General features: G+C 43.5%; 1 protein-coding gene across 46 annotated transcripts in view; it reads right to left on the bottom strand.

The window, feature by feature from the left end:
* Positions 1-24512, bottom strand: part of SYT16 (synaptotagmin 16) — a 260414-nt gene that overhangs the window by 153328 nt on the left and 82574 nt on the right. For 3 of the 46 annotated variants that reach the window (XM_070249850.1, XM_070249846.1, XM_023627859.2), the window contains exon 1: positions 17651-17886. The exons of 26 other annotated variants lie outside the window; for them this stretch is intronic. Coding sequence is in view for 4 of the 20 variants with exons in the window: in XM_023627864.2 (XP_023483632.2) it covers positions 19832-19892 (61 nt within the window). In the remaining 16 variants the exon portion in view is untranslated. Of the gene's footprint in view, positions 1-17650; positions 17923-18382; positions 18507-19652; positions 19740-19831; positions 19980-24512 lie in introns of those variants that run through there. 17 more of the 46 variants (XM_070249863.1, XM_070249873.1, XM_070249852.1 and 14 more) reach the window with 15 other exon arrangements.

Here is a 24512-nt window from a genome sequence, read left to right as displayed (position 1 = left end):
ACTTCAGACAAACATCTTAGAAGAAAGATATCCAGCTTTCTTCAACTCTCCAAAACAAATGCATTTGGACAGTATTTGGAGTGAAACATAATTCTGATTTGTTTATAACTTTTTTATTTTTCAGCTCACAGAAGACTGCCCACACAGTGAGACCGAACTTTTAACAGAATTGTTTTTCACCAATTCAATACCCTAAAAAAAAAACATTTTCTTGCAGTCTAAAACAATTAAATATTTTAAAATAATTATTATAAAGACTCTTCAAATTTTAACTTTTGACCCCAAAAAGTAGTATGTACAGCTTTGTGCTCAAAGACTAAGCAGTGTATGGCACATCTAGAAATAGGAAGATTTGAGGGCCCTTTAAATAAAACCCCAATTTCTTAGACAATATGAATATTTTCTTGTGTTCAGACAGTTCTTCACCCACAGAGATCCAAGGTCACTCTGTTATTAAGAATCTGTTGGGAACAGTCAAAATTCACTTACATTTCAGCTAAGAGTATACTGTATAGCCCTAACAGTAAATCGGATCATTCAGTATTAGCCTCCCTAAATTTCAGATCACATGACAACGATTTAATAACAAGAATTAAACAAAATTATCAGTGAATTCAAATAAAATAGCCACTTTCCAACTACTCTAGTTCCTCGGTAGAAGCTAAGAAACTTCTCTGGAGTTAATTTCTGAATAAAACCCCCTTCCAAAACAGATGAGAGTCAAATAGATTCCGAGATTTTTCTACTAGAAATATTTACTGGTTCTTTTTAATTACAAAAAAAACCAACAACATAAATTGTCTGCTTTACTGTCTGTGCTAATTTCATTTCATTATATCCTTGGAGCAAGCTATTATTTTCCCACTGGTTCCCATGGCATTCTTCATTATCAGCTGCTAATTGTCTAGCATTCACACAGGACTGTGAACCAAGTAGGCTGCTGCGTGGGCTGAAGTTCTAGGGGAAGCTGAACAGCAATAGGATTCTGCATTGTTATTATTGTGACACATTAGAAAATTTCCACCCACTTACGTGCCCACATCACTCTGCTGCACAGCATCCTTACCCAGAGGGGCTGTGCACTGAAGCATGGGAACCCATCTGCACTAGACCTGCCCCTTGGCAATTAGCATCGCCCATCAAGGGAAGATTCCATGGGGCCAAACTGTTGCAGCCCGAAAGCCAGAGGTCTGGCTCCATATGGCAGGCATGAGTATTGATGGCAGAGCCATTGAAAATAGTTCCTTTCTTCCCAACCTTGAGCACAAGTACCTGACTCAGCCCAATTACTCCCTCAAACTTCTCCCCATTTACCCTTCCAGAATCAAGGCCAATTTAGAGATTTAAACATTTTTTGAAAGATGCAAAGAGGTTGGAGACTTTTAAGCAGATTTGGAGATGTACTGCTCCTTGAAATCATTCCCAGCAGAGACTTGGATATCCGGGGCTAATTACATTTGACCTTATAAATTCAGAATGTGCCAAACAAAAGCTATTAGAGGAGCCAAAACAACATGCAACATTTTACACATTTAGGTCAAGAGGGAGTTGTGAAAGTCTCTTAATTAGCAAAGCAAACAAGGACTATAAAAGTAGGACTTTGAGGCACAGAAGGTGGTGCTTTTATCCCCGTGCTTTGCAGGAACCATGTTGCAAAGTGTTGTGGAACAAAGCTCTAGCTTCATAGCATGCTATGTGCTGATCACTTTTACCAGAAAATTGTGCCTCTTAAGACACATGTGCCTCCTCCGGGCACATCTTCTCAGGGTACAGAGCTGCCCTCACCAGATCAGAGTCACAGGGAGAAAAATTTCTTTCAGGGGTCAACCAGGATCATTCTAATGCTGTAAAACACAAAAGAGGTGAGATGCCGGCTTCAAGCTGAGCCTCACTTATTGGTGCATCTTGGTGAGGCGCCACAGTCCAAATACTATTCCAGGGCTTTATGATATTTAAAGTTTACCCAGAGTTCCTCAGACTCTTAAGGACTAGTTTCCTCTAATTAAACCAACCAGAAGCTGAAAGGCAGAGAGGTAGAGTAGGTACAAAACGAGCATTTGGCCCTCAGTTAGGAAGTCGTGTCCAACAATGCACTCCTTGACTCTACAATCTAGGTTGAGAAACACAGGGTAGGGCTGTGTCTTGATGGCATGATATCTGTGTGCTTTTCCAGCAATAATACACGTGATAAATTAAGACATCAACTTTTATGTTATAATGGCTATTCCTGGCCCAAGAGCTAGTACCAACCTTCATCTATAGAACTGCAGTCAACCTTGTATCTGGGAGTGGCTCCCCTTCAGATGAAATTACAGGTCAAAGGGTTGCCTGGTGAGCAGTGAATAAGAGCAAGAAAGTTGGATCTTCTTGAGGCCTATTTCCCCCCATCTACGGGGTAGAGGACCCAGTGATCTTCTCCCAAAGACTCTCGGGCTCAGATCCCAGAATGGCCATTTAAAATCAGAACACCCAAACCTCTGGACAGAGCTAGAACCCACATCACACATCCTTATTCTTCAACTTTTCTTTCTGCAGGCCTAAGTCATCACCAGAATCTCCTGATTTAGGGTTCTCTTCCTATCACTTCGACCACTCGCTCAAAGTTCCATTTCTCTGCTCACCTCTCAGAGTTTTTATATTTTTTAAGATTCTGTGTTTGGACCCTATGCCCACTTTAACAAGCACTCCTTTAGATATTTTATGTATTCTCGTGGCTTCCGCCATCACTGAGGGCCACCAAGTACGTGTCTACAAGCTGAAACTCTAATCTGACACATAGATCTCCACCAGGATGTCCTACAGGCATTCCAAAAGTTATCAGGCCTCAGACTTAACTCATTATCCTCTTCAACAGTCCTCCAAAACCTCCCAAACCTCCACCATTCCATCCTTAGTGCAGTGCCTTCGTCAGATCCTTCCCAGGCTGGACTGCTACAGAAGCCCCCAAACTGATGCTGTCTTCCACCTCCTTTCCATTTTACTTACTTTTTTTTTTTCAGATTTTTTTAAAGCCTAATTCAAGTTTTCCATTGTTTGATTTCCTAAAATTATAATTTGGGTCTCTGGTGGAGAGGATTTAGCTGGACTGAGCTACTTCAATAAACTTATAGGAGAGTGAGGTTCAGATAGAGATCATTGCATGAACATGGTTGAACGCTGACTATTCCCCGCACATACTTATACTGGATACTGCCAGCTCCCCCACAGCTCCATCCGTTCTACTCCCCCTAACAGAGCTGGCCATATAAACTCCAGACCCAGAGTCATGCACGAAAGATTCTGCCTTCGCCACTGCCTAAAGGTTAAAGCTCAGATTATTACTACAGCATTTGAGATTCTGTCCAAACCAGCCTCAAACCACCTTTCCAGTCCAAGCACACCTCCCAGGTACTCTGTGCTTAGCTTTACCAGCTACTTACTGTTCTCTAAACATGCCATGTACTTGCAAACCTCTGTATATTTCCTCATAGTAAACCTTCTCCCTGGAATGACCTTTTCCAACAGGCAAGGTCCTGCTCATCCTGGAAGATGCAAAGCCCACTCCTCCACAAAGCCTATCCCTGCCCCACCAGGCAGCGTACATGACTGCGCCCTTTACACAGTACTTGTGTCTGTGCACTAAGTTCATGACATTGCATCATTTCAGTTTAATCCAGCTGTGATCCCCACTAGACTATAATTTACTGAAACCAGATACATCTTTATATTGCTATAATAGATCCATAATGTATGCTAGTTTAATCACATTAAAAATCATAACCTCGGGCCGGCCTGGTGGCACAGGGGTCAAGTGCGCACATTCTGCTTCTGTGGCCCAGGGTTTGCTGGTTCGGATCCTGTGTGCGGACATGGCACCACTTGGCAAGCCATGCTGTGGTAGGCGTCCCACATATAAAGTAGAGGAAGATGGGCACGGATGTTAGCTCAGGGTTAATCTTCCTCAAAAAAAAAAACAAACTATAATCTCTGGGATCATGTTTTATTTTAAATTAGTTTACATGCAGTAACCCATCGGTAAACTATCACCGAACTAGAGTATGGAATGAGATAAGTATCCGGAGGATTCCTTACAAAAGCAAATCCCATGTAGGTGTGTCCTTATTGGCTTCAACAAGCATATGGTTCTGCTGCTCTTTCCTTACAGTTTAGGTCCATCAAGGGTTCGGGGTCTGCAGTCGACTATCAAAAGTGCAGGCTGGGAAAACTATTATCTAAAAATTGTTGATTTAGAAGGAACCCTGGAGGACATTGATTCAATCCTTCATTTTACAAAAATAAAGACTGAAAGCCAAGAGATTTGCCCAAAATAGCCAACAATATGGCGGCAGAGCTAAGACCAGAGCCCAGGTTTCCCCATGCATTCTGACAGTGTTTATTTCCCCACACTCTGCTGCTTCTTCCCGAAACCCTCTCACACAGAATCATAGTCTTTGCAGTAGCGCCCTTCTCCCCACCAAGAACCTCCAACACCTCACTAAATGAAGGAATCCAGAATACACACATCCTGACAGCCACCAGCATCTACTCGAATGCTCCTGGTGGCTGGGAAACCCATTACTCTGACAAGCAACCCATTCCTGTTTTGTCCATATTTTCTGGTTAGACATCATTCTTCACAGAGAAAGCCAGTGTTAACCCTGCCAATAGCTGAAGATAGTACTTATGCCTCCCACACTTTTTCTCTAACCTAAAGGACTGTAGTTTCTTCAAGCATTCCTCAAACCGTATGGCTGAAACACCCCAATTTTACTCGTTGCCCTCTTCGGCCTCACAAAATATGACCTGGCCCTAAACAGTTTTGGCTTTGACAAAAGAACAGAAATAAAGCCTTAGAGAAAAGGTCCTTCAGTGCCAATTTCTCTAATTTTTTAAAGTAAAATTGCCATTTTGATCAGCTCCATAGGATGTCTGAACAGTAATATGCAGGACCCATCAACAGAAACCTAACCTGAGAATGTTCTGTTTTCAAGCTAATTTATATTTAGTTGAGACCTAAGGAGTAGAAACTACAAGCGTTATGCAAATACCTAAGCAAAAAAATCTTTAAGGCCACAATATCCTAGAACATAAGCAAATCAAAACAAAACTTTTCAGATGAATTTAAAAGAATTAAAATTTCAAGACATTCTCTCCTCCTATTTCTCTCCTTTCAACCCCCATCCCAAGTCTAGGAAAGCACTCACTAAAACATCAATTCAAAATCAAAAATATTCAGCACATATCTTTCATAAGACCCTACCATCTATACTCCTGCAGAGACTTTGTTTCAGAATCCCACTGTGAGTAGAAAAACAGAAGAAGGAATTTCTCTCTCAGCTTATCTAACATCTCTTCCAGCTCAAGTTTCATTACTTAAACCTCATGGAGTCCCATTTTGATAACACCACTGATAGCTCCACTGAAGAGAGTAAAGATTGAAGACAGCCTGTTCTCCCACATGGGGAACCAACCCGAGATTATTCCTTCCATAATTCAACTGTTTACTGAACATGCACTCATGACTGGACCTGATTCCTAACTTCAAGAAGTACAATAAAGATTTTTAAGGAAGTCTTCATACGTGGAAAATTTATTCCACACAAAACAAGACTTGAAGAAGGGGATATAATGATCAATTGTTGCGAAACAGAAATTCTTTAAAGCAGATTGAGTGACTTAGCAAGAAACACTCCAACAACTTGATTTAAAAACATCCTGTTATCTGCATCTGGAAGCAATGCCTTATCTTATTAATATCTCTCAAATAAAAATAAGACCAATATCTGAAACTTGTAATTTATATAATACACCTAGTCAAACTGCAGAAAGGTAGCACACTCTGCCAACTCTTTGAACACCTTTAACGTTGGTAAACAAATCAGTTTTGATTGATGAGCAATGTTTTTGTATATATGGCCAAAGAAGCTTTGCCTGACAAAGGCAAAGAATCTCTTCTGCCCTTGCATGAATTTCATCTGGCTCCAGGTATTTTCTGAAATGCTTGTTGACCCGTCTTTAGATACTGTCCTTAAGATAAATCATTTCAATTGTCCACACACTAGAAAGTAAGGGCCTGCCCTACTTCCTGGAGGCAGAAAAATCAGCACTCACTGTGGGGAAAGAGGCACGTGGACAGCCTTGGCCATGGGGTCCGTCCATCTAGGGAGGGATGAAGACTGGGGAGGGGATGCCGAAGTGAGCCACAGAGCTAAGAAGAAAAATGGGAGAGTCTGTTTGGGGAAGGGGGAAGCCATGCTGGAGCCGGAAAGGATACAGAGAGATGTGCCAGCAGGAGGCTGTGTCTCCTGGAGGACAGGAAGATGCTGGAGAACGGGAGAAGGATCAAGAACTTCTCACAAAGTCACTAACAACTGCAGAAGAACCTCGGATTGCAGGGAAGAACTGGAGGGTTAAGAATGCAGATTTCAAAGATTAAAAAAAACCCAAACTGTCACCCCCTCCCTAAGGCAAAGACTAACCTGAAGAGTGAGGACACTGGCATAGTCCTGAATAACCACTGATTTATATATGAGTTGGTGCCTTGATGGTGGAGCCGTGAATCCCAGAGCTCTTGGGTGCCCTGTGATGATGCAGTGTCACACTAGGGATGGCTAGGGGTCAGTTAGTGACTCACAAGGTCCCCAGCCATGGCCAGCCCGAGGCAGGCCACGGGCACAAGGAGAAGAGCCGGTGTTTGTGCCATGTGACCAGGATCATGCAGAAGCCTGTTTGACCTCAGAGAAGCAGAGAACCTTACCTTCCACACCACATGACATGTTTCTCCTGGAGATCCCAACCAAGACAACAAGAAGAGGACCACTACCCCTCCCCAGTGTGACAGGCCATTCCAAACTTTCCCTTGATCATAGAAGGCTCCTGGCTCGAAAAAAGGCCGTACTTCTATAAGGCAAAGGGGCAATTGTCTCTGTCGAGGCCTGGGCAGCCCCTCCTTTCCAGGGAGCCTGCAAGGGCCCATGGCAGCTGAGTAGGGAACTGTTCTCCAGACACTAGCCTGAGGGGAAGCAAAGGCTCAAGCAGCACCTGTCTGTGACTGTTCCAGCAGGACTACCCCAAGGCCAGCACAACTGATAGATAGGCAGCTGGTCTGAGGAGGATACCAGGGAAGCCTTCTCACCCCTCACAGGTTACAAAAGGGAAACCCGGTAGGAGAGAAATGGAGAGCGAGCCAAGCACGATCTGAATCTCCAGGGAAGCCACTCAGAACAAGGCAAGCATAATAATTACTATATTTTACACTTACACAGCATTTACTATGTGCCGGGCAATTTCCACTCGTTTAAATCTCACAACAGTCCTCTGAGGTTGGAACTATTATTACTTTCACCTAACAGATGAGAGAAAACTGAGGTTTGGAGAGTAACTTATCCAAAGGAGCAGAGTAGCAAGCGGCAGAGCCAGCATTTGACCCAGGCAGTCCGGCTCGTCTCCCTCTGTTTAATTGCTCTGCTATCCTGCCACATCACGGGTGTTTTGAGGCTGGAAGGCAATGGCCACTATCAGCAGGGTTTCAGGGGACTGTGAGGAGAGCAGTTTTAGCCTGAAGTCCAGAGTGGAACAAGAATTTAGAAGTGAGGACATGAGGCCTCAGCCTGAGCCGATCGGTAGAAATAAAAAACACTAGAAATAAAGAGGATGGCATCTCAGAGGTTGAGGTGAAAGATGTCAAAAATAAATGCTAACCCTGGAAGGAGGACAAAAATGAAAATTATGTAGCTGTAACTTAATGCATCTGTTTATTCCCTATATCCTGTTCATCTGCAGAGACTCCCTCCCATCGTTATAAAAATTATCATGCACATAAACAGATGACTGCAATAAATATGGCAAGAAACTAGCATTGCCAGAGAACTGAAAAGGAAAAAAAGGAGAAAGACTGCTAATCCTAAAATTGGGAGTTGAAAAGCCCCCAGATGACATCAGCCTAAATTCTCCTGCAAAAGCGTGACAGAAAGCTGGTTCTGGGGACTTTCTATTCGGGGTGGGCCATTTTACCACAAGAGACACAGAGCAAGGGCCAGGAGGAGGGGTCAGAGGAGATGGCTGGCCTTGTCCTCCTGCTGCGCCTCATCTTCTTCCTCCTTGGGTGCAGTTACAGATTGAATTGTGTCGTCCCCGCCCCCAAATTCAACATTGAAGGCCTAATCCCCAGTACCTGGGCATGTGACCCTATTTGGGATAGGGGCTTTAAAGAGGTAATTAAGTGATAATGATGTCTTTTGGGTGGGCTCTAGCCCTCTGTGACTGATGTCCTAATGAGAGGAGGAAATTCGGACACAGGGTGTGTGTGCACAGAGGAAAGACGTTGTGAAGTCAAAGGGGGAATACAGCCATCTGGAAGCCGAGGAGAGAGGCCTCAGAATGAAATCAACCTGCTGACACCCTGCTCCGGGCTTCCAGCCTCCAGAACTGTGAGAAGATACACTTCTGTCGTTTAAGCCCCCAGTCTGCAGTATAGTTACGGCAGCCCCAGCAGACTAACACAGGTGCCTTCCCTTGGACTAAAAGTGCACAAGAGAGATTTATTAGCTGTCTCACTGTGTAAACATGTAACTTTCCCGACCTAAAACAGACTGACGATCAGTGCTGAGAGGGCATCACGCAACCAGTGAGGTCAGAGGAGAAAATGACTCAAGTCCCTGCAGGCTTCTGCTGCCCAGTTTCGAAGCACCATGACCCCTTGGTTCATGTCCTTGGTGTTACCCTATGAACTACCCCAAGTCCCTTCAGATTCCCTGTGTCCATGCTCTCCCAGGCCCCTGAATCACCATTCTTAGCACTGCACCTAATTCATCTTCAGCAAGTACTGTTTTAACCACGTCACTCTCTCTCAACAAGTGCTCGTGGTTTCTCATTAGCTACAAGATAAAGCCCAGAGTACTTTGCTTATCTCTTAAGGCTGTATGGGGTCCAACCCCAAGCAACCTCCCCAAGATTATCCCACCGTGTCCCTAAGGGAAGCTTCTAGTTCAACAAAATTAGCACCTTTAACTCATTTTCTTGGACAGAGTGGTACTTGTCCATTTCTAAGCCTCTGGTCCTGTAATCCAACCCCCTCCCCCAAGAACACCTCCCCAGTCCAATGCTGCTCCAGGCCCCCTCTTACGTGACTCCTCCCCAGTCCGGTGCTGCTGCAGGCCCCCTCTTACATGACTCCTCACCAGCCAACTCCGAAGGTTTGCATACCACTTACCTGGCAAACATTTAATACCTGGCAAGCTGGGCAGCTTTTCATGGCTAATTTTTCTGCGCTATGCAGACCTTGAAAGTAAATATCTAATATTCCTTGTACCCCGCCCCATCCTCAGTCTCATACAGTGTTTCTCATGGCTTAAGTACAGTATCATTCACTAAACACCAGGGAAGAGGTGAGGAGGAAAAGGTGTGAAGAGAGAGCTCATAGCCATCCCTGCCCTGTTTAAGCATCTCAAATCTTACAAGTTTCTTTATCCTTAGATAATTAACTGAGAATTTATATTAAACTTACTATCTAGATGTGTGTGGTCTCTTCCCCTCAAGTTTCCTTCCTGAAACACTGTATATGTTTTGGGAAGGGGTGCAGAAGTGCCATCAGATGAAAGTTAGAGTGGGCACTCCTCACTGGACCACAGCTCCTTGAAAGCAGGACGCTCGTGTCATGCTTACCCCCTACTACCTGTGCAAGTGATTCCTTCAATACATGTTGGATGGATTCATGGATGAATGGATGGATTCCAAGGCTGACCAAAAACATGTGTCTTTCTGGGGACATGTCACAGCAAGGAGAAGGTCCCATTCTTCCTCTTTCCTCCAGTTCTCTGACCCAACAAACACAAAAGCCACATCACACCTGGAAAGTCCGGTACCTAATACCAACTTGCATTTCCGCCATTGAAACTGCAATAACAACAATTTTCTCTCATTGGAAACTGTCCCCAGTCCTCCCATGGTCTGCATGGAAAGGAGAGGGTGGGCTTCCTCCCATCTAAAGTAGCAGTGTGCCAAGACAATTACCTTGACTGGTGCCAAGGCCGTCAGAGACTTTGTCAGCAAGTGCTTTGGTGACTTTAACCAAAAGAAGTGGAGCGTAGGTAGGAGCTGAAAACTGTTAAATAAAACCTAAAAGCTAAGTCAGGCTTTCAGTTCTTACGTCTCTTACTTTCAAGGGACCTTCCTTCACAACTGGCGAGGTAAGGAAGTTAGTCTTCTCCTGAGGCAAAGGATCACTTTGACTTCTCTCGGACTTACTAAATCACTTAATTTTTTGTTAAATAAGCAGAGAAGAAAATTGTAAACTGCTGGGGATAGTTGCTGTTAACACTGTGCTTGCTCCAGCGATTATGAATAATAACCAACTTTAAAAACCATAACGGAATACTACTTCAACGTAAAATCAGTTTAAAGCAAATGCAAACTTTGAAGCTCTTGTAAATGGAGTCGCAGAGACATCACTGCCCACTGGGAAGTCCCCAACCGACCATCACCAACGTGGGTGAGAACACTGTTACTGGCCCCATCCTTTCTGCTGGCTGTGTTGTCTGTAAGACAGGTCCACACTTACGCTGGACAGCTGCTGAGGAGGCCTGTTTACTGCCTCTAAATCCACCAATGAGAACAATTTGTTCAGATTTAACAAAACAAGGATGTGCAGGTACACCTTGTGACATGAGGTAAAACACTGTTATTTTTAGAAAACCTGTAAACAGGCTTAACTGTTACAAGGAAAAGAACATGCCGGGCCCGGCAGCCTGAAGGTGACGAAAGGATGCCAGGGACAGTGCCCAGGAACGTGACCCTGCTCTCTGTGGGGCCCCACCAGCATCCTGTGCCACTCTCCTCTGCCTGCTGAATGTCAGGGACCACAGCTGTAAGAGCAGACACAGAGCAGAGAAGGGGAAAGGGTGCGGCAGGGGGCAGAGGGAAAGGCCAAGGGAAAAATTTGAAAAAAGAAGAGAAAATGTGAGAGGGAGGAAGAAAAGGGAAAGGGAGAAGATGGAGGAGATGCAGCAACGTCAGAATTTTCTCAAACGCAAACTCTCCAGTCACTCTCAGGGGCAATGTGGCAGGACCTCCAGCTGTCTCATGCCTGGTCAAAATGCCCAGTATTTCTCTGACATTGCCACTAGACGATCAGTAAACAGACTGTCTTATCCACCTTGTGGAGCTGGAGTCCATCACCTTCAGTTGATAGTACAATGCTCTGCCCCACCCATCCCCCAACAGCCAGAACATATTTAGAACGATCTACTCTCAATTTTTCCATTTATACTAAACCATGGTTACCAACGTTTTTCTCTTTGCTGGGAAATCATGGCAGAAAATGATGACTCCTCATGCATTACTATGGAAACCCTAAAACTTCCTCTAGAAACCATCAAAAAAGGCAGCACATAACCTCACTCTGACTTTCAATCACGATTCTCTCCAAGGAAGAAAACTGAAAATGAGATGGATTCATTCCGAGTTCCCTTTTCCAATCAAACAGATGGGATTTAGATAAGCTCTTAAAGCAAATTGTGGCTCACATAATAATACGTAAACCTATCTCAAATCTCAGAGGCTTTTTCTAAAGAAGATTCCGATAATTAAAACATTCCTGTACAACTGAAATTCCATGAAAGCGATACAGTTAAATAAAGGCTCTCAGCTAAAATATTTCCAAGCCGTGGCCAAAGGGCCAGAATACTTGTGCCCTTTGCGCAGTTGATTAACATACTGATGATTATCAAGTGTAATACTAAGTACATATATAACAATTTTTTTCCTATGCCTTTGTTCAATGGTCTTGAAAAATCATTCAAAAGAATTTGTATTTGGAAAGCACCTACTATGTGCCTACCACAATGCAAAGAAAGCTCAAGAACAAATTAAGCACAATTGTTATCAGAAACACTCTTCTAAGTCTGTTGATTTAGGATCCTTGTGCAATGCATTCAGATGAAGGTGCTAAATTCACAGGGCCCAGTGCAAGCACTCTCCCAGTGCAACTCCATGTTGAAGAGAAACTAGCGTTCATCACGCTCTTACCGTGCACCAACCCTGTGCTTACAGTGTCCTGTGGTCAGTTCCATCCCCCCCACAACCTTACTAAATTGGTTTTATTACCCTGCCTGATACAGATCAGGACCCAGACAGAGGCTTAGAGGGATGGGGGGACCTGCCTGTTGGTCACAAAGCCCTGATCAGCAGGAGAACCAGGACCAGGCCAGCACCAGCAATGAAGGGCTGGGGGGTTTCTGAGGCAGATGATGCAATCTGACTCTGGGGAAAAAGTGAAACCCCAGTATGCAAAGATATGCAAAGTCCACAGATTAGAAGGAAAAGAGAACAAGACCTAAAAACAGCCACAATGAGGGCAGTTTGGGCATCTAGATGGGAAGAATGAATGGAATCCACTACCAGCATGAACCAGGTTTGATTACTGCAGGCCCTGAGTCTCTGCTGAAGGGACATGCAGACCTCCAGGCTGGAGGAGCAGAGCCCCTTGATTGACAGCACCACCCAGAAGGCCTGCAGTAGGGAATGCTGCCCCCTCCACCACCACCACACACACACACACACACACACACACATACACCAGCAAAATTAGGAGGAAAGAAGGAATGGGCAGTGGGCAAGCAAACATACTCTTTCACTAAACAGTACTGGGTTCATTATAATAAAATTGCAGCAATTTGCCCAGGCCGCAAGGTTTTAAACGCTGGGAGGTATGCTAAAAGCCCATGCTGCTTTCTCCACAGGTTATTACAAGTGAATTAAATGGACCAGAGTCAGCTTCAAACCACTGAATTTTCGATCTGAAAGGAAGCTCAGAGGTCAACCGGAACAATTCTATCACTTCACAGTTAAGGAGGCACAGGACTTGTGCAGGTCCTACAAGCTGGCTGGTGGCAGACCAGGCCAGTCTGTCCACTACGCTGTGTCACACGCTGTAGGGTCATCACAGCAAAGTCTCAGTGCAGTGAAAGAACTGGCCTTCTCCTTGGCCTTGGGCGAGATGCAACTTAACGCATCCTACAAATATTTTACCCAGCAGCTCAGTCCCAAACCACACCGTCTCTCCCTGAAGTTTCCTTTGAATAATCACGCCTTGATTCTGGAGCTAACATGGCAGGGTTAAGATTTCAATCTTCATAAAGTATTTCCGGCCATTACAGAGTTTTTCTCAGGCTGATTCACCAGTTTGAAAAAAAAAGAAAATTTAGATGACTAACATTTAATGGGCACTTGCTGATTTGCTGGATTCTTTTTTAAGCTATTTACATCTAGGTGCATGAGAATGTAAGCCCAGAATTGTTAAAAGAAGTAGAAAAGAAGAAGTAACCTAAATGTCAAACATCAAAGGAAGGGTAAAATCAAATCATAATATATCTATGTGATTTTTTCTTTTTTTAAAGATTGGCACCCGCGCTAACATCAATTGCCAATTTTTTTTTCTTCTTCTCCCCAAAGCCCCCCGGTACATAGCTGTAAATTCCAGCTGTGAGTGCCTCTGGTTGTGCTACATGGGACGCTGCCTCAACATGGCCTGATGAGTGGTGCCATGTCCGTGCCCAGGATCCAAACCAGCGAAACCCTGGGCCGCTGAAGCAGAGAGCGCGAACTCAATCACTTAACTTAACCTGGCCACAGGGCCGGCCTCTCTATGTGATTTTTTAAAAATGTTATACAATCATTAAAGTTACAAGTATGGAAACCTCTCATGTTACATGGTGAATGAAAAATTTATGCAGGAAAAGTACATGCAACAAAATCTCGTATTTCTACAAAAACAATAGCAATGCACATACATGAAGGTGTGCGTTTATATGCATGTGTATACGTGTACACACACATATCATATATGAACATGTACACATACACATAAACACATATAAAATTTATACCAAAATGTTAATTTGGGGGGTGGGGGAGGAATGAAATACAGGTGATTTTTAAATTTTTTCCTTATTTTGCATTTTTCTAATTTTTCTACTATAGAAATTTATTTTTCCCTTAAACAGAAAATAAATTGTTTTTACAATGTTCAAACGGCTGGCTATCTAGGCAATCCTACATGTGTCTGACGACCTAAACCTCTATCCACACTGAGCCCGCCCCTACTGACGAGGCACAAGGCCCCCAGAGTCTGAGGACTGTGCTGGTTCCTGCCCACAACCAGTGGCGGTAGCTGAGGAAGGAGCACGCTGGCACTGTACGCTCTCCTCACTCGGAGCACAGGCAAGGACGGTAAGGTGGCACCTCCCATCCTGAAAAGGGCGACTTTGTTTTGTTTTCCCGGCATCAACCACAGATTGATAGAACAGCTCCTGCACCCTTGGACTCTCAAGAGAAAGTAACTGTACTATATATTCCCATATTTAGGGACGGAGGTTGGGGGGGGGGGGTTGGGAAACAGGACAAAAAACACAGGTTTGGTGTTTCTAACTTTCAATGATTTTCTTTTGTAATTTCAGAGGCACCGAGTGATACCTCTTGCTCCAGATTCAGGTGCCTTCTTTCTAAAGCCAGAGTCTTTGTGAAAACAGAATGAGAAAGGAGCTGTCCCCTCACCTCCTCCCAGCTCTCAGCCTTGACAGCCAACGTGGTAATTTAACTGTCAAGCACTGAGCAGCACATCTTTCAAGAGGCTCCACAGACCACTCCATAATCTGACAAAGGAATAACAAACAAACAAGGGCTTGAAAGCTTTTGTGTTGCCATGGCAACTAGCCTAGCTTTCCCAAACTCACAGAGTAAAAACTATTCCACCAAAAAAGAGACTGTAACTAACAAACCTGACATTTTATTAATGCTTCTGTGCATGCCTGATCAGTGTTTCCAAAAACAGCCATGGCCAAGGCTACCAACCATGTTAAAACTGCCCTGGACTTGGAAGTCTAGCAGTAGGTTTTTGCTGTCCACATTGAGTGAGCAGAGCTGTCAGGCTGGTCCACTCAGCAGACATTTCCGGGACTCACACCCACCACATAAGGAGGCTTCGACACTAGATACCATGCAGTACCTACATACATGAGTCATAAGTAGCTCAGCTTCATGCGTAAATAAGGTGTGCAGTCAAGACGGGGTGAGAGGGGCCGGCCCGGTGGCGCAGCGGTTAAGTTCGCACGTTCCGCTTCTCGGCGGCCCGGGGTTCGCGGGTTCGGATCCCGGGTGCGGACATGGCACCGCTTGGCACGCCTTGCATATAAAGTAGAGGAAGATGGGCACGATGTTAGCTCAGGGCCAGGTTTCCTCAGCAAAAAAGAGGAGGACTGGCAGTAGTTAGCTCAGGGCTAATCTTCCTCAAAAAAAAAAAAAAAAAAAAACCACACACAAAGATGGGATGAGAGAGTTTAGGGAGATAGGAGGGTCTCTCTGTGTGTCCCCATACCAAGTTTCCCTTCCAGACTCCTGCCAGAGACCAGAAGCCTATAAAAAAACAGACCACAGGTGGGGTCTGTGATTGCACCCTTGGAATGGGGAGGCCAACCCACAGACTTCTCTGAGTAGGAATGGTACCAATCCTCTGGAAGGATGATACGGGGATGTCTCAGGTACAAAGGAGTCAGGTGTGCTGGTTGCTGACCACGGTGCCCAGTCTGCATTCAACTGGTTAAAGCCGTGCCCACTTCCAATATAACATTATCCTGCTGTCACCTTTGATGTCATGCTCTCTAGTCCTCCCGTATATCCAAAAGATGGCAAGAGCATGAAGGTCAACTTAATGAAAGGACACTGCTGGTGGGGGTACAAATTTTTTAGAGGGCAGTTTTATGATACTTATCAAACACCATAAAAATTCCAGAGTCTCTGACCCAGCTATTACACTTAAAGAATTTATTCTAAGAAAATAATCATGAATATGCACAAAGATACTGTAAAGATATTAATTGCAATGCTGTTCATAATAGAGAAAATTTGGAAACAACATAAAATTCAATAACATGAGAAAGGTATTAAATCAATTTTAATACAGCAACACAAAGGAATTCTGTGCAGCCATTAAAAGGACTATAGAAAAATGTTCCAACTATCCTAACCCAAAAGTTTTAAAACACGTAAAATATTCTTTTAAAAAAATACAGATGTAGATATATAAATAACTATGAAGGAACACATCAAAATCATAACAATGGTCCTCTCTGAGTGGCTTCATTGTGGCATTTTTTTTTCATTAATCAAATTGGCTACAATAAAATGCTATTAGATAACTTAAAAACAATAGAAGCTTTAAAAAAAAAGAAGAAAAGAAAGAAAGGTCAAAATATATTTTGACCTTATCTTGTTCCCAGAAAGGGATATATTCTGTATGAAATTAAAGATGCTTAGAATTTTCTTTCCTCATTTTATACCCACCACCCAAACCTCCAGTGACTCCAACAACGTTTTCTAGTCTGCCAAACCCGAGAGGCTTCACCAGCAAACTTCACAGCCTCTGCTCCCCCAGTTCTCACAGAGACGTACTGAGCGCAGCTGGAACAACCAACCACATAAATAATAACCAGAAGGTTGTTTACTGGTAGTCTCCGGATCACTGTTCTTCTGGGCCTCGGGATTGATAGAAAAGCACAACTAAGCCAATGCTGACGAGGCAAAGCAGCAAACATTTGGTTAGTACAAGGATTTTTCATAGACCTTTAGCGATGTTCTTATTCCACAGTACAAAGTCCTCCCCCCAGCCAGTCACAGGTTGTCACTAATGACTATGCACACAGGAACTGTCAGGCTTATGTCTATTAAATCACCTTTCTTCCTGCGAGAAGAGTGCTTCGGGATGGGCTTTTATCCTTATTTATGCACTTATCCTCATTATCGCGTTCCCGATAACAATCTGTATGCTATGTTCTAGCCCCCGGAGGAAGCAATGCTCAGTTCTTAACCAAGGTTATTAAAAAATAACCAGACGCCTCCAGTGTGCCCTTGAACAGAGGAGTAGCCAGTATATACAAACATGAGCCAATCCTATAGCAAAGAAACAAGCTTTGTGAATGAGAACAAAATCTAATTGCCACCATTCCTGCCAAGCCCCAGAAGACTAGCCTCTCACCTAAAAGAATCAGGTGTCCACCAATGCCAGACCACGTTGCCATGGGATTTCTGATGACTACAGATCCCTAATCCTCGTATACAACCACTCTGGGCTAGGTACTCAGACACACAGAAGGGAGGCTGTACATAGGCTCACTCAGCTCAAAGCTCTGTGCCAAGGTCAAAACTAGTTTAAAAATTGATAGAAGCATGGGAGAGCGAAAACTTGGTTATATGCTATCTTCCTGCCAATTGCTGCACAGCCAACAGCTTTCTATCACCTGCTTCCTGTAGGCCCCCTGAATGTTCGTTCCTGTCTTTAGCGATGGGGGAAAGAGCAAAGCAGTCCAAATGCAGCTCTGGTCACCCTCCTTTCCCTCCTTTCCAGGCATCCATGGCACCTCCTGCCTCTGGCCAGTTCCAACTCTCAACCTCCCTCCATTTCCCGTCATGGTCAGATGAACTCATAGGACACAGGTCCACAAGGGGCTTACACTCCCAGCGCTAGGAGATTCTCAAGTTAATTTACAATCAAACAAAATCTTAGTAAATAAAATATCAAATTTACAACTATCACAGTTCTTTTACTATTTTCAAAGAAAACTCTCCCCTTCTTTCAAAACACCAAAGTTAGCCTGAGAATTGTTCAGAACAACCAACTCACCCGGCTCTGTGGAACATCCACAGCTGCAAAGCAGGTTAAACCAGGCATGGTACTTTCTTCGGAAAGTCGATTCAACAATCCTTGAGGCTACCTAAATATTTCCTAAAAATGCACCTCCACCTCCCCTTCTTCTCTTAACTCGAGGTCACTAATTTTTTCTAAGCCATATTGACTTGTCACCCTCCTTCAAGTTGATAATAACACACTTCAACTGCACCGAACTGCAGTTTCCATCTGAAAGGGGTAAAGGGAAGGCAGTTGCTTATGTGAGTGTGAGAACCACCAAAGGAATGTTTGCTAAAGAGGAGGTAGAGAAACCGGTCTGACTCACCATGATAGCTACCAGAACCTACTGCCTTCCTAATGTAATGGTTTCATTTTTTGCAAATACAAAACCACCTGTTCAGCGGCATTATTAGCTCTCTCGTTATGGGCAAAATTATCTTCCTGATGAATTTGCTCCAAATTATTATTCATTAGCTATCAAACTGTAAGTAATTATTCCCTTTAGGGAACAGATGTAATTTGCTGCCCTGACTAGACTCAGACTCTGGCCATAAATATTTTGGTTAATCATAAAAGTGCTTTGTTTCTCTTATTTGTGCCTACGGCCCCCACAATAAAAAGCAAGTGCAAGATCGCAGCTGGGATGCTGATGGAGACAAAATGCCTAGTCTCCTGGGAATATCGCAACCTGGAATAAAAATACAGTATTTCTCAAGTTTTAATCACTCATTTCTTCACTGAATAGCTCCATAGAGCTTCAGGCTGAGATGAAGCCATGCTTCCTGGAGTTCAAAACCTGGAGGGTCGCAGGTAAAACTGTGAAGCCAGAACCAATAGAAGAGCTGTTACTCTGTGAAAACGAAACGTGTGGAGTTATGTGGCATGAAGGACCATCGCTGCTGAGTTGTAATCGATTTTAAAATATTCCTGCTTCCTACAAGAGGAGTCACATAATTACGGCTGAGAAATCACTATAGAATGTCTAATTAGTCTATTTTCCTATGTATAAAAGAAATAACTGTTATTTTATTTTCATGCATACTTAAAAAAAAAAGCATAGAAACTCAGAGATATAGAAGACCTCACAACAGTGTTCAGATCTTTGGGGCTAAGAATTCCCTTTAAAATTGGTGAAAGCTTTAAATCCTCTCCAAGGAAAAAAAATCCACAAACAAAATTTTGTAAATACATTCATAGAATGTATTGTTGCTCCCTTAAAATTCATCACAAAAGCCCTCTGAGGTCCTCAAACTGCAGGTTAAGGATTTCTGCTTCAGAGCTAACATCTGGCCCATGCCTCAGTCCAATTCTCCCATTAAGCCAACACAAAAAACAATTCCTCTTTCACATTACAGCTCTTCAAAACAGCAGAAGGACTTCTTCTTCCAAGTGACCTTGATTAGGCATTATTTTTATACTCCTTTATCTTCCTGATCACACCCATCTTTTCCCGACGCATACAGGTAGAATGTTCTGGAAAATGAAATGGCAGGCCTCAAACTGAATTGGGTTGCCTATCACTGAAAATGTACAGAGACTAGACTCTCACTTGTTCGGGGAGTTGCAGAGAAGATGCAAGAATCAGGAGAGGAACTGGAATAAATAGCCCCCAAAGTCTACCCCAAACTGCGATTTCAAGATTAAGTGGTACTCCAACGCCTGTGCGTCTATGTCCTTCACAGGGGTGGCACTAAGAATGAAATTCTGTGCTTCCCACGAGGATCAGCCAGGCAGAGCACGTACTCTAATTCTGATTCTTCGCATTAGTTTGAGCAGAATCAACCTTATTTTTACCCCGAAAGAAAGCAAATTCCTTCTGGCATCTAATGTCTCATTAATTTTTTGGAAGTCACATCTTGACTTCTATTGAGTTCTAAGTGGATTAAAACCCCTCTACCTTTCACACATGTGCTGCTAAGTCACATCCCCCACCACTGTCGGCAATTCATTTATTCAGTTTGTTCATTTAGACAACATATTTTTATTGATAGCCTACCATGTACCAAGCATATTCTGGAGATACAGCCAGGATTGAGGCAGAAAAAGTCCCTGCCTTCACAGAGTTTACACAGTGGCCTTACACAATCTGAACCATGGCTCTGGTTCTAGAATTTCCAAGTTTCCCATTAGTTTTCCATTCTTGTGAAATAGCCACAAGAACAGAAGATAAAATACCTGCTTTTCCTTGAGGATAAAACACCAATCCTATGTAGGCCACAAAGAGCTTTCGGATCATTCTTCTTGAACTTCACCTTCAAGGTGAGAAATTCTGACTCATTCACTTCAAGTGGAGATTGAGAAGAACATAATTATTACATCATAGAATGTTAGAAGATAATAAAGCAAAAACATGAAAGACAGCCACAGTAAGGCCTAACCTTGCAATTTTCCTAAGAAGAGAGCACAGAATATATGTGCACAGGAAAACTGTAATTATACACTCCTAAAATTCCTGGAGAAGAATCCCTTCTTTTTCATCTATTAATTACAATGGGTCTATGGAGTGCTAAACAGTTTCTGAAGTAATTTTGGAAAGTGTTTGCTTTCCACAATTTTAAATGCTGAGAATATAATTAGCTACTTAAATGCAAATACTAATACATCAGTTGTGCCCACAGTGAACACTCTTTGCACAACACATGATTTGATACTAATCTATGCCAAGATTTTCTTCCACAATCACAAATTAACTAAAACTGGCCACAGGAATTCCTTCCTTACTGCCAAAAAGCTCCCTTTTCAAGCTTAACACTTTCCCATCTAAACATGAAGGTGCAAATAGCTGGGAAGGGAAAGAGGGTAGGAGGAGAAGGGAAGAAGCGACTGAAGAACATCTCAGGGCAGACGCTATCGCAGCTACCGCACTAGAGACTGCTACTTGCCCCCAGTAGCTATTCTCTCCTTCTTCCTTAGGAACAGAACCACCAAATTAGCTGGGTAAGTGGCTGTCCCAGAAAAAAGATAGCATTTCTCAGCACCCCCAACAACTAGATGAGGCCATATGACTAAGAGCTGGCCAAGGAGATGCAAGCACAAGGACGTGCGAAGTGCAACTTTGAGAAGTGTTGAGGATGGTGAAGCAACAAGACACGAGAAATCTGGGTCCCTGATTATCAGGAATTCAACACAATGGCCCCAAATTAAACTACCTGTGGACTTTGCTGACGTGAGAAACAAACTTCTAACTTGTTTAAGTCACTGTAATTGGGCGTTTTCTGTTGCTTGTAGCTGAATTTAGGACACAGAGAACTTATTTAATGCATACAGTACTTCTCTTAGGTGGGTATTATCATCACCATTTTACACAGTGAGGAACTGAAGACTATTTCTGCTGGGTCCCTCATAAGCAAGAGAACCCTATACATGAAGAAGAAAACATGGCGGTTTGAGAAGCAAGTAGCATATCCTGATGCAAAAGATAAACACCAGCACTAACTCGACTGCCATACAAGTTTTTTATACAGAACTCTGAGGGTTAAATAAATACCCAAACCAAGATTTAATTCAGGTACTTGACTTAATATGGAAAAGGAAAGACACCCTTTCTGAATGCACAACGTACTAGCTGTTTATACACGAGACTGCCGCTGCTGCTACTCCCAACACCTTCTCTCTCAGGTTAAACCACAACGAAGTTTCCAGTCTGGCTTTACAATTTCACCCAAATGACAACTCTAAGCCTTACATAGCACAGTTAAATAGTCCATATATGGTGATACTCAGGCATTATCTTGGCTTAAAGGTCTCAAGTACGCTCAAATATTCTCAAAGACCCACAAATTACTAAGGGTCCTGTGGTGCGTTGGTTTATCATCTCAATGAATAAGCTTCACCCAAATGACCCCACCCTCTGCCCCCTTTCTTCACTATATTCCCTTAAAAGTTAAATTTCACCCAAGCAAAGTTACCACTTACACAGTAAGAATTTATGAGGCTTTCCTTTACTTCTTGACACGTGGCACTAGGTTGGGCCCTAAGTGTGCTCTTTCTTTTGACACTGTGCATTGACTTTTAAATACGTGCCAGATAGTCTCGTTTTAGACATAAGAACCCTGGGTTCACTTTCAAACCAAAGGAAAAAACCTCATGGAAGTACTTGCTTTGGGCGAAGCAGCTCGTGTTTTATTGAAGCTGAGACTTGAAACCAGGTCTGTCTGCTCCGAAGTCCTTTCTCTTAACCACGGTACTATTCCTGACTCTTTCATCTCACTCCCTATAGGACGTGTGCTTTGAGGCTGTTGCCCCACAGGTGACAGACTGGCATCTCTCTCTTACTGGGTCCCCATGTGACTAACAACAACTTGCAGAGTAGCTAGTTTGGGTTAGACGATGTTGACACAGAAGAGGCAAAATGGTTCTCCTATGACTCTGAGCCCCTAACTCTAATCAACAAAGCTACCAGGGCTCAGGGTAGCAGCTGACAACCTAAGGTGACACTACTTAGTATGGAATACAGACAGCTAAGGAAAGAACCAAGAATGAATATATAAACAGGGCAGACACGAAATTAAATATTGACACTGCCTACAGAGCAAAGGTTATAAATACAACAGAAGCACAGAAGTTTCCTGTTAGAGAGAAGGAGACTAGGGAAATGGTCCCCTCACTAATGATTAGTTACAGAAGGCTTCAAAGAGGAGAATTTCAGGTGCTGTCAGAATGAGGAAGTGGCTAGTGACCTTTGCAATAAAGACGGAGGATGTTGAACCTCATTCAAAGGGCAAAGGGAGAAGAAGGTTCTCAGACAACGCACTGATACAGGCACACGAGTTATGTGATAATAATGAAACAACACAGGAGCATTTATTTTGGTTTTTCAGTGCTTCCTGTGCCAGGCTCTGTGCTAGATGCTGAGGGAACAAAGATGAATAAGTCAATGTATCTTCTCCAGAGGGAGACAAAAGACAAACACAGATCTACCCATCCCATGTTAACACTGAGGTGGAAGTGAGCAAGGGGGCTGAGCAAACAGAAGAGGTGCTCCGAAGTTGGCCTGGAGGTTTGAGGGGAGTTTACTGGAAACAAGCCTGAGGTTGTTTAGCTGTTTAAGCTGGTAGTCGAGGGCCAGAGATCTACGGTCAGACTGTAGAAGTTCAAATCCCAGCTCTACCACTCAAAGCTCTATAAATTAGGCAGACCACTTAACCTTTCTGGGCCTCAATTTCTTCATCTGTAAAGTGGAAATAAGAATGAGGCTGTCCTGAAGATTAAAACTTAGAAGACAGTCTGGCACATGCAGTAATCAATGAATAAAAGTTACTTAGTTATAATGTTGAATAGAATAATGAACGTTTATTCAACAAGTGAATGATTTCAACAATTTAGGGGTGAGGGGAATCAAGAGGAAGTCTTCCGTGAATCCTAATGTCTACAATGCCTATGGGACACCCAAGTAAAGATTTCCAGTAGGCAATTGTATATGCAAGTCTAGAGACAGGTCTGGTGCTGGGGATATAAATTTGAGAATCATTAGATGGTTGAAGTCATGAGAATGGATGAGATCATCTAAGAAGAGACAGAGGACAGAGAGGAAGGTTATGACCAAGTTCTGACAGCTCAAACATTTAGAAATCAGGAGAGGAAAGGGAGCCAGCAAAGGAAGACAGGGAGGTAGGAGGAAAATCAGATGTGTGGTAACCAGATGAATAAAAAGCAAAAGGACAGGCATCAGCAAAGGCACAGAGGTGTGAAACGGCAGTGTGTGTGTGTGTGTGTGTGTGTGTGTATAGACATGTGTGTGCAAGGTGGAGGCGGGGATGAGTTCAGTAGTACCTGAGCACAGACTGAGAGGCAGGGGCGGGGTGGGGGCGGAGGGGGGCATGAAGACTTAGATAAAAGCAAAGCCAGAGGGTGACAGATCTCATATGTCAAGTCAAGGACTTTGGACGATTAAGAGGCTCAGTGGTTTTAACAAGGACAGAGGACTGCCAAGGTGTGCAAACTTATTCTGATAGCAATGAGGATGATGTCTATCAGAGGCAGAATAATGGGCCCACAAAGACGTCTAGGTCCTAATCCCCGGAGCCTGGGAACATGTTAGGTTACATGGCAAAGGGGCATCCAGGTGGCAAGTGGAACTGAGGTTGCTAATCAGATTACCTTAAAATAGATTATCCAGATGGGTCCAGTGTAATCGCAAGGGTCCTTAACAGTGGAAGAGGGAACTAGAAGAGACCCAGAGAAATGGTAGCATGAGAAACACTTGACTAGCTGTTGCTGGCTTGGAAGCTGGAGGAAGAGGGTCACAAGCCAAGGAATGTGGCTGCCTCCAGAGGCTGGAAAAGGCTAGAAAATTCTCCCCTAGAGCCTCAGAAAGAAATTCATTTCTGCTGACACCTTGATTTTATCCCAGCGAGACACATTTCAGACTTCTGAACCACCATATTGAATGATAATAAAGTTGTGTACTTTTAAGCCACTGAGTTTGCGGTAATTTGCCACAACAGCAAGAAGAAACTAACACAACGTCCTTAAGAGGTGAAAAGATTGGAATCAGGAAAACCCACCAGGAGGCTGTTGCGTTGGTGCAGAGGACAGAAGATGGAGGTCTGTCAGGAAAATGGGAACAGGGTAGAAAAGAAGGCGGGGCTGCTCTGGGCATCAACCGTTTCTGTCAGATGGACACGTAGGACTCGTCCTGGGACACGTGTGTTTCAGCAAAGTTAAGGTATATCCCCACTGAAGAAAAATCTACCTAATAAACTGAATCGGAACCTGCTGCCACAGGAAGGCTAAAACAGTGGTCACCCATTGTCACGCTGCTCTTTTAAGACGGCACCCCAGGATCTGCCTTTTCTTCTTGAATCCTCCTCCTATGTTGAGCTCAGTTTTATATTATTTCCAAAAGTTAGAAAAA

Source organism: Equus caballus, chromosome 24 (genome assembly GCF_041296265.1).
Source record: "Equus caballus isolate H_3958 breed thoroughbred chromosome 24, TB-T2T, whole genome shotgun sequence".
Classification (NCBI taxonomy): domain Eukaryota; kingdom Metazoa; phylum Chordata; class Mammalia; order Perissodactyla; family Equidae; genus Equus; species Equus caballus.
This window is presented reverse-complemented; position numbering and strand designations above follow the sequence as displayed.